This window comes from Aplysia californica, unplaced genomic scaffold (genome assembly GCF_000002075.1).
Source record: "Aplysia californica isolate F4 #8 unplaced genomic scaffold, AplCal3.0 scaffold00201, whole genome shotgun sequence".
Taxonomy (NCBI): Eukaryota; Metazoa; Mollusca; class Gastropoda; order Aplysiida; family Aplysiidae; genus Aplysia; species Aplysia californica.
Window position 1 is genome coordinate 804858 of NW_004797471.1, and position 10779 is coordinate 815636.

At 39.5% G+C, this 10779-nt stretch overlaps 1 protein-coding gene across 1 annotated transcript in view; it reads right to left on the reverse strand.

Annotated features, from left to right (window-relative positions):
* Window positions 1–7402, reverse strand: part of LOC101850003 (laminin subunit beta-1) — a 10915-nt gene extending 3513 nt beyond the window's left edge. Inside the window, exons 1-5 of the mRNA XM_005099086.1 lie at window positions 7384–7402; window positions 5277–5438; window positions 4044–4156; window positions 2531–2749; window positions 850–1002 (exon numbers count right to left, since the gene is read on the reverse strand). Coding sequence (XP_005099143.1) covers window positions 850–1002; window positions 2531–2749; window positions 4044–4156; window positions 5277–5438; window positions 7384–7402 — 666 coding nt within the window. The remainder of the gene's footprint in view (window positions 1–849; window positions 1003–2530; window positions 2750–4043; window positions 4157–5276; window positions 5439–7383) is intronic.
* Between the last annotated feature and the right edge of the window lie 3377 nt (window positions 7403–10779).

Here is a 10779-nt window from a genome sequence, read left to right on the forward strand (position 1 = left end):
CACATACACACACACAAACACACACACACACACACACACACACACACACACACACACACACATCTACTTGCTTATCACACGCGCACGCTTACACATCACTTACACATGATGTACGTAAGTATCGTGGGGGCGTAAAACCTCCACAGCTATTTTAATAGGGCAATACTTTACTTTTACCGAAATATCTTACCAACAAGAGGATCGAACTCGGCTCTTTTGTGTCCATACCGTGTGCCTAAGTACTCAATTGTAAACTAGAATATAAAATACGCCAAACCCTTCGTCTTCGCAACTGTACTCAAATCAATGCAGTGTTATTTTTCTGGGATGGGAGTTGTTATTGTTACTGTTGTTATGTTATTGTTCTAGTAGTAGTAGTAGTAGTAGTAGTAGTAGTAGTAGTAGTAGTAGTAGTAGTAGTAGTAGTAGTGGTAGTAGTGGTAGTGGTAGTGGTAGTGGTAGTGGTAGTGGTAGTAGTGGTAGTGGTAGTGGTAGTGGTAGTGGTAGTGGTAGTAGTAGTAGTAGTAGTAGTAGCAGTTGCTGTTGTTATTATTGTTGTTGTTGTTGCTGCTGCTGTTGTTTTTTGTTTGGATATTAGTTCTCGTTTTGTTTTTTTTTTGTTATTTTGTGTTTTGTCTCTGTTTTGGGGTTGTTGTTTTTGTTGTTTTTGTTTTCGTTGTTGTTGTTTTTTTTACTGTCGTTTGGTTGTTGCTTTTTTAGGCGGGGTGGGTGTTGATATTGTTGTTGCTATTGTTTTTTTGTTTGTTTGTTGGGCTTTTTTTTTTTGTTTTTTTTTGTAGGGGAGGGTGTTTTGGGTGTTTTTCTTCTTCTAAACTAGGCACTTCTTACCTCGAATCTCACAACGACGTCCACCAGTCCCGTGAAGGGAAGGCTGAAGGTAAAATCCATGGTAACTTGATTGGCAGGTGACAACGTAACGAGGCCACGCCCACTGACAGTCGCACCAAGGTCACCGTCTCCAGGTCGAAGGACGATATTATTCTGTGAGCAGAGAGAGAGAGGAGTAGAAAGAATGGGAAAGAAAAAAAAAAGAAAGAAAGAAAGAAAAGCAAGAAAAAAAAGTTCGATAGAACGTAAGAAAGAGATAAGCAAAGAAACAAATATAAAAAGAAAAAGAAAGAAAGGGGAATACAAATAAGCGAATAAGAAAGAGAGAAGTTCTGGCAGAAGGATGGAAAGAAAGAAAGAAAGAAAGAAAGAAAGAAAGAAAGAAAGAAAGAAAGAAAGAAAGAAAGAAAGAAAGACAGACAGACAGACAGACAGACAGACAGACAGACAGACAGACAGACAGACAGACAGACAGACAGAAAGAAGAAAGAAAGCAACCAAGAAGGAAAGTTTAGGGTGTGGTCAATATATTTTTATCAACAAAGGCGCATAATTTGGGAGTTAAATTGTCATTGTTTTACTCATTAAATACGCTCTTTCTAGTCAGTCAACAAAGCTTGAAGACCAGATGTTTGGGACACTTTTAAAAAACAAGCACAATTTTGTTATTTATACACATGTTTCCATTCTATTTTTTTTTTGTTTAGTTAGAAACTCGAAAAGGCAGGCAACGACACAGTTATGCTATCAACGAAATATGCAAATTTGTTTTTCAAATGTGTGATGTGTGAACAGTCGTAGGTTCGGGGAAATGTACGACAGTATGGCTTATTGAACAGAAATCTGTGCCTTTATAATACGGCCCTTTAAGAATTAACACTGGGTGGTTGGCGGATGTTCTGGTGTGGTTTGCTCCTTCTTCGCTATCAAACATAATATTATGTTATTATATCGACATTATATTGTCCTTATCTCTTGTCCTTTTTCAATTGTGTTTGTAACTCTTTTGTAACACTTCTAATCTTCGTCACTGACATGACTTCATTCTGTTGAATAAGCCGTAAAACTCTTATACAAAACATAAATGAATGACATAAACTTCAGTGTATCTTTCTTTTTTCATTCTTTCTTTGTCTCTCTAGCTCTAACTTTCTCACTTTCTCTTTTTCACTCACTCTGTTTCTCCCTCTTATTCTCTTCATTGATATCTCTCTCTCTCTCTCTCTCTCTCTCTCTCTCTCTCTCTCTCTCTCTCTCTCTCTCTCTCTCTCTCTCTCTCTCTCTCTCTCTCTCTCTCTCTCTCTCTCTCTCTCTCTCTCACTGAATCTTCAACAACATAACTGACCATAACAAGATAAAACAACTGCTGCAACAAAAACAAAAGCTACAGTCATGAGAAATTTTGCCAAACAAGTCAGGGGGGGGGGGGCTCTCGTGGCCTAGAGGTTAAGGTGTTGGCCTCTCATTCAAAGGTCCCGGGTTCGAACGTTAAAGATCCCTTGGTGGTCTAAAATCGATAAGAATAGGCTTTGGCCGCCACCCGGGCAAAATTCAAAATTTCCTACCAACTGAAAATATTAGGTGTATCCCGCGCGCTCATATGACCTTATGCAGTTGCGAGCGCCGTAAAACACTTTACAACAACAAAAACAAAAACAAAAACAAGTCAGTATCAACATACCCCATTTGCCGCCGTTTCAGGTTCGAACACTGCGAAGTCCAACTTAGGCACATAGTAGCCTGTTACTGGGGTGTTGCATTCCCTTCCGTTCAGCTGGGCTGAGCGACACGTACACTGACCACCGACTAGCTCACAAGTTTCGGAAACGGACGCTCCCGGGTCACACTCGCACTCAGTGCATCCTTCCGGGTTGTTGGGGTCGAAGTTAAACGTATTAGGCTGCGATTTGGAATATAGAAAGGATAAGTGTAACTATAATCATACTAAAAGGTACAATGAATGATTATAATCATGGTTCGAGCCTCAGCTTCCCACTTGGCTCGGTCCTATCGGAGACGGGCGTTAAACTAGGAGGTCCCGCCTTTTAAATAACCTAATACTGTTGATAGGGACGTTAAACTCATACCATTTCACCATTTGAATATAATTATGATTGCACAACATAGACAGCCATATTAATCATAAATGATATAGCAATACAATAATGACAACCATAATCATGTTCATAATCATAGCAATGACAATCATTATCATAACTATAATCATACTGACAAAGACAGTGACAATCATAATCATAACTATGATCATAACAACATTTACAATCATTATCATACTCCAGTCAAGATATAAGGGGCACAGTATATGATGCTTTAATATACAGTCGGAACTGTGAAGGACGACTGCCCAACGTCGAGGAAATAGATCCCCTTAGGCAGGTGTCCTCTTAGACTATGCCAGCATGATATATAGACTTTTTAAAACGCATGGGGCGAGCAAGAAAGTGCTCGTTTGTGCAGTTGATCGTCTTGTATAGATAGCTGCTAAAACAGTTTTGACTACACAGTCGCAACTGTCGAAGATGGAAATCTATGTACGAGGAGAAGAGTGGCCGTATTAGACAGGTGGTCGACTTACACAAGAGTCAGTATAGTGTGAAAAGTACGCAAGGGAGAAAATAGGAAGTGGACAATTGTACAAGTGATTGTCTTATGCAGATTATGGTAATTAGATTCAACTGTATTTATTTAGTTTAGGGGCTCTCGTGGCTGAGGAGTTATGGTGTTCGCCTTTCATTCAATAGGTCCCAGGTTCTAAACCTGACGGCGACGGAAAAAATTTTTCTCCAAAATTTTCTTCTTTCACATCCTTTCCAGCTCTCTAACCATGTTCTGTTTTCTGCTTTCGTCTCAACTTTCTGCCCCCCCCCCCGGCTCCTTCTTAGTGCTGTCTTTTAGCCGCACCCTTGATCTTATGGTAGTTAAGGTTCAGTGTGCAAGTTGCGAACATCAAAGATCCCTTTGTGGTCCTAAAATCGATAAGAGAAGGCTTCGGCCGCCACCCGCGCAAAATTCAGAATTTCCTACCAAACTGAAAATGTTAAATGTGTCCCGTACGATCATGATATGACCGTATGCAGTTGCGAGCGCCGTAAAACACTTACCAAAACAAAACGAAAACAAAATACTCATGTATATTATATTAATTTCGTTTTCACGTTGTGAGAACAACTGACCTTGCACTGCTCACACAAGTCTCCAGCGACGTTGACCTTGCACTCACAGCTGCCGTCTGTTTTGTCGCACATGTTGGTGTTCCCTTTGGTACCCTGGGGGTTACACGCGCACTCTGGGGAGGAGAAGCAAGTCACCTGGATGAGGTTTATGGTGGTGGTGGTGGTGGTGATGCTAGTGGTGGTGGTGGTGGTGGTGGTGATGATGCTAGTGGTGGTGGTAGTCGTGGTGGTGGTGGTGGTAACGATAATGGTAACAATGAGGTTGTTGTTGTTGTTGTTGATAGTGGGAACAGTAATGGTATTGCATGTATATAATAAATAATAATTAAAATTTGTATAGCGCCAATTCTCGCTCAACAGCAAATTCTTAGTCCTTTACAATCGATAATACCCCAGATGGACAGACAGCAATCTGAAATAACTTTCTGGAAAGCATATTATTATAGTTAAAGTGCAAGCTGCCATTTTACAGGTTCTAAAAAGACGACAACAATTGGGGTTAGTGGTGATGGTAGTGGTGGTGATAACCATGATGATGATGGTGGAGGTGTAGATGGTGGTAATGATGATGGAAGTGGTTATGGTTTCGGCGGCGGTAGTGGTGAGTTGATGGTTGTTAAACAGGTTGTGTTTCCGCTGCTGCTGCTGCTACTGTTGCTGCTGGTGGTGGTGGTGGTGATGGTGGTGGTAGTGATGGTGGTGGTGGTGGTGGTGGTGGTGCTGCTGCTGCTGCTGCTGCTGCTGATGATGATGATGATGATGATGATGATGATGATGATGATGATGATGATGATGATGATGATGATGATGATGATGATGATGATGATGAACCTCTTTTTCTGTATTACAAAATTTTGAATAAGTCCATGACACCCTCGCTATCTTCTCTTCAACCCCTCTTTCTTTCTACTTCTTTCCACTTCATTAAAAAATAACCAGTAAAGGTAAAGTATGGTAAAGCAAGGGCACTAGAGAGACAGACAGACAGACAGACAGACAGACAGACAGACAGACAGACAGACAGACAGACTGACAGACAGACAGACAGACAGAATAACAGACTAACAGACAGACAGACAGACACGACAGACAGACTGACAGAAGATAACGACAAGCAGAAATATAGTCAGACACACACACACACACACACACACACACACACACACACACACACACACACACAAACACACACACACACACACACACACACACACACATACAAACTGGCCTTACCATTGCAGCCGAGGGCATTGTCCGCCGTGAGCCCCCAGTAACCTGAGATACATTCGCTGCAGTTTCTGGCTATGACCCTGTCCTTGCACGAGCACTGGCCAGTGAGGACGTCACATGTGGTCAGAGCTGCAGGGTTTGTCCCGCTGGGCTCACAATCGCACACTGAAAATCAAATAAATAAATATCAAATAGACATGAAATGGAAATAAATAAGTAGCAAATACACATTAAAAAAATAATTAATAATTATTTTTTAAGTCAGATACACGTGAAAATAAAATAAATGAACATAAAAATAGACGTGAAAATATAATAAATAAATGTTAGATATACATGAAAATAAATAAATAAATGTAAAAATAAACATGTACATTAAAATAACAATTTAAAATGCCAAATATACATGAAAATAGCACAATTAAATTTCAAATAAACTTGAAAGTAATTTAGACATGAAAATGAAATGAATACATATATCAAATAGTTTAGTTTAAGTAAGAGTTTTACAGCACTTGCAACACAATGTGTCATATAAGTGCTGAAGATTAGCGGTGTTACAAGAGAGTAACAAACAAACAAAATGAAGGAGGGGGGATAAGGACGATAGATGTTGGATAGGAAGGAAGGAGCAAATCACACCAGAGAACCCGCCAAGCACCCAGATATCAAATAGACAAGAAAATAAAATAATTCATTATCAAAGAGACATAAGAAATTATAGAACGAAATAATTAAGTTGCTGTGTTTTGACAGAAGGCAAGTGAAGAAAAATTGGAGTGCCAGTTTATATTCAAAAAGGACAGAAGAATTCTCGGAATAAAACGGCGCACTTCAAATGCTGTTGCTACTGCTAACTCGGAAAGGCATATTGCTATTGTATTGGAAGTTTGGAATTTGTTTCTAGTTTTGACGGCTCTCCTACCATTTTACTGTATTTTATTTGGAGATGTGTGTATGTGCGTATGTGTGTATGTGTGTGTGTGTATGTGAGTGTGTGTGCGTGTGCGTATGTGTGTGTGTGTGTGTGTGTGTGTGTGTGTGTGTGTGTGTGTGCGTGCGTGTACGTATGTGTGTGTGTGTGTGTGTGTGTGTGTGTGTGCATGTGTGTGTATGCCTGTGTGTCTCTGAGTATGTCTGTGTGTTTGAGTGTGTGTCTGTGTATGTGTGTGTGTGTGTGTGTGTGTGTGTGTGTGTGTGTGTGTGTGCGTGCGTGTACGTATGTGTGTGTGTGTGTGTGTGTGTGTGTGTGTGCATGTGTGTGTATGCCTGTGTGTCTCTGAGTATGTCTGTGTGTTTGAGTGTGTGTCTGTGTATGTGTGTGTGTGTGTGTGTGTGTGTGTGTGTGTGTGTGTGTGTGTCTATTCGTGTGTTTGTGTACTTTGAGTTCGAAGTTCCAGCGAATTGAATAATCTAACAATGTAGACGTGGTACTGAACTGGTACTTCACTAACACTCAGCACTTTTAGCTGTCCGTCACAACTTTTACACATTGATATGAATATACATACAAGTAGATAGATAGATAGATAGACAGATAGATAGATAGATAGATAGATAGATAGATAGATAGATAGATAGATAGATAGATAAACCGTTGTCAATAAGCCGTCCCACTCAAGTGTCGTTCTAAACCCTCAAAAGAACTCAATAACTCGCTGAAGAGCTGAAATAGACTTAAGTATCACATCAGTTAGAAATAATATCATTGAAATATCCCAGCTGTTAAAAGAAATGCAACACTGAGGAGTTTGCTTGTTGGGGTTTGGGGCGGTTTTTTGTTCTTTCTTTTGGGGGGGGGGTAAAAATCTTTGGGTGAAAGCAAAGAGAGAGCAAACACTCCTTGTGACAATCGTAAGACCCGCCATTACCATTACGATATGAGCTGAATCGACAACAAATTCTTTTTTTTTAATCCTCCCATATAAATTCCGGCTGCAAAAATAAAGGGGCATTGCGGACGATGATATTAAGTACATGTGTTTGCATTTCAGCTCAAATTTATTGAGGGTAAGTATGCGTAAAGGCTTTTGTCCTAGACCTTCGTTTGTGAACACGCGATGACAGCATACGTCATGAGTGGAAACCCCCGCGCTAAACAGGACCACACCCAGTACACCATTTGTCATCCTACTTGAAATCAATCGGTTCTGACATATCGATTATACAAACACAGAGTCCCGATGATGCTGAAAAATAGTTTTCGATTTCTTAAGCTGCTCACTGCAGCGTGTTGCCGAGTATTATTGCATGGTCTACAGTAAAAAGTGATGTTTGATGAAGAAAGATTCGTTTCTTTTCTTCTTCTAGAACGGGTTATGGAAAAATGGATATCGATTTGAAGAACTAGACTGAACGAATTTGCGTGTTAAAAGTTGCATAAGAATTTAGTCTTTATGTCGAATGTGTATTCGTGGCTGGGCATAATATTGTATGATTATAATGTGTATGCACGGTTGAAAATGATTATTTAGAACCTTACATGGGTACTCTGCCTATGTGTGTTGGTGTTTGTGCTTTTATAAATATATATATATATATATATATAATGTGCGTGTGTGTGCGCGAGTGTGTGTGTGTGTGTGTGCGTGTGTGTGTGTGTGTGTGTGTGTGTGTGTGTGTGTGCGTGTGTGTGTGTGTGTGTGTGTGTGTGTGTGTGTGTGTGTGTGTGCTCATGCGTACATGCAGGTATGTGGGGTGATGAGAAAAGAGGAAACGACCAAAAGAAAATGAAAAAGAAAAAGAGAATGGGGATGATCAACGACCCTTTAAACACTGTTAGTTTATTTAAGAACTCCAAATGTAACCACCGAAAAACTGATAGACAAACAGACAGACAGAAAGAAATAAAAGCAAAAGAAAAACGCTTGAAAGAGACATGCGGATGGGTAACTGTTACTTTAAAAAATTGAGGTTTTTTCCTTCCTCAATGAATAGAAATGTGACAAAATTGTCTGCGGAGCTTTGTGTACACCGGAATTGTTAATAGTATTTAAAGACACTAAGAATGACCAGGTACTTGCAACGATGGCCCTCGACTCATTCGGCCGAACATTGGTTCATAAGTCAGGAGCTACAAAGGCCAACTTATATTTTGTAAGTGCACATTGGAATATGAGGTGTAGTGATAGGGGTAATTCACCATCGCACGAAAAGACGCGAGTTCAATTCTTTAGTGAAGAAGCCTACTTTAAACTTGACTCCTTACTGATTATTTTGAATTGTGTTGCGTAGCTGGATGTGGAAAACATACAATCAATGTCAATCTGTTATGGCTTATCCAACCTCCCAACCCAACTCGGCCCAATCCTCTAGACAAGACTTTTAGTTTTAGTAAGAGTTTTATGGCACTCGCAGCTGCATAAGGTCATATGAGCGCCCGAAGATTTGAGGTGTTACAAGAAAGTAACAAACACAAGGGGAGATAAGGACGACAGACGTTTGATAGGAAACAGGAGCAAACCACACCAGAGCACCCGCCAACCACCCACAGACAAGACTTGTTCAGTAGGAAAACGCTTCGCTTGATCGATAAAATAAGACGCTAAGAGAAAACGCTTGCAACTTTAGCAATGAGCCACACTCTACTTAAAGTAATAACTTGCGAAGATAAAAGCGACAGATGTGGGAACTACTGCTTTAATTATGTCATCTACGAAATAAAAGTTGGGTTTTTTTCTACTATCATATTTTTCTTTGAACCATTGAAGATAAACAGGCGAGGGCCCTGTCATAAAAGCGAGAAATGGGGTTGAATGTATCAACATCTAGACTCATGCATGGGATACTGGTAGAATTTCTGTATTATTACTTTAATTTTATAGGCACAGGGGGGGTGTCCTCTTTTTTTTCAAATAGCATTATAGCAAGCCTGCATCATGTCTCTTCACATAGTATCTTCGTCATTTACACCTACTTTTTCAAAAATGGTAGTGAGTTTTCTCATAAAACAAAGCTGTATCATTTACTTGTGCAATGGTGTAGCGGTAAATGCGCTTCACTGTCGAATGCAGAAGACCCGAATTCGATTCCTATGTGGGGAGAAATCTATCTGTCTTTCTGTTGGGATTTTGTACCCCTTTCACTACTTCAGTCTGGGTTTTCCCTGAAAGGCAAGGTGGAAGCCCGCCTCCTAAATTTTGTACTGGTGTCGATAACGATAAGTCGTAAAACACCTTTTAAAAAATGCAAGGCTAATTTTAGTTTTATTAACATATTCGTCGGTCTCTTAAGTGCACCATTTGTCCGTTAGAATTTATTAAAAGCTGAATCGAGTCGAATGTTACATTCGATCCTGCCTGTCGGGCCAAAGAGAGTTAAAAAGATTAAGTAAATATTTTCTGGCTTATAAATCGCTCAATACTGCCATAACGACCACTGAAGATGTCAAAATGCCCAAAGAATGCCAAAACATTAGTAAATGGCTGAGTTATTTGTGAGACATCGTGGAGGAATCAGGCTCTCGTCAATTTTCGAGCATGTAGAGTTATTGGCATCTTTGTAAAGTTTGTTCACTTGTGTTTATTAGGATGTAAAATATATCCATTTATCTTGAATACAAGTCGAGATATTTGCGAATGAAGGGGGTAGGTGTCACCTGTTTTCAGGGGTAAAATTATTGAGAAAATGGCCGCCAAAGATTAGTTATTTCCATACCTTAAGAGTCCGTGGGAACGGATAATTTACATTTTTTGTGCCTTTAATCAACGTTTTTCAGAAAATTCTACACAGAAATTAGTTCTTTAATGGGCTCGAAAGGTGTCGAGCCAAAAAAACAAAAATTTGATAAAAGTTCACAAACCTGTGGAAAAATTTCTTCACTTTGATTATTTTGACGAGAGCCTGATTCCACCACGCTGCCTCACATTTAGCTGAGTTATATAGCTACAGCTGACGGGTTTGTTTTGTTTTCTTTAGGTTCGTTCGTATAGATGGGATTTTTTTGGTTTTGTTTTTCGTTATTTCTTGTTGATGTGTTGTTGATGAGCGGCTGTCGATCTGTTTAGAATATAAATCAACTCTGTCAATAGCATTTGCGTCAATTCGCAAGTTGGCTTATATCGATTCACTCTGGGATATCAGAAAGCAGTGATTGTAGAAAGCCATTTACTTGGGATTTTTTCTGCTTTTTTGTTATTTTGTTTGTCTGTTTGTTTGTTTGTTTGTGTGTTTGTTTGTTTGTGTTTGTTTGTTTGTATATTTATTTGGTTGGTTGTTTGTTTTGTCTTCTTTATATTCTCGTGCAACTTGTTATTTTTTTAAATTTATTTATTTGTTGTTGTTTTTTGTTTTTTTGTTTGTTTTTTTTGTTTTGGGGTTGTTGTTTGTTTGTTTGGGGTTTTTTGGGGGGGTCTTTGGGATAATACGTTTCTTTGTCGGGGTTTATTGTTGGAGAGAACAGTATGCCATGGGGTCTCTCTGTTTCTCTCAAATGGCAGTACACACGCACACACATACACAAACACACACACACACACACACACACACACACACACACACACACGCA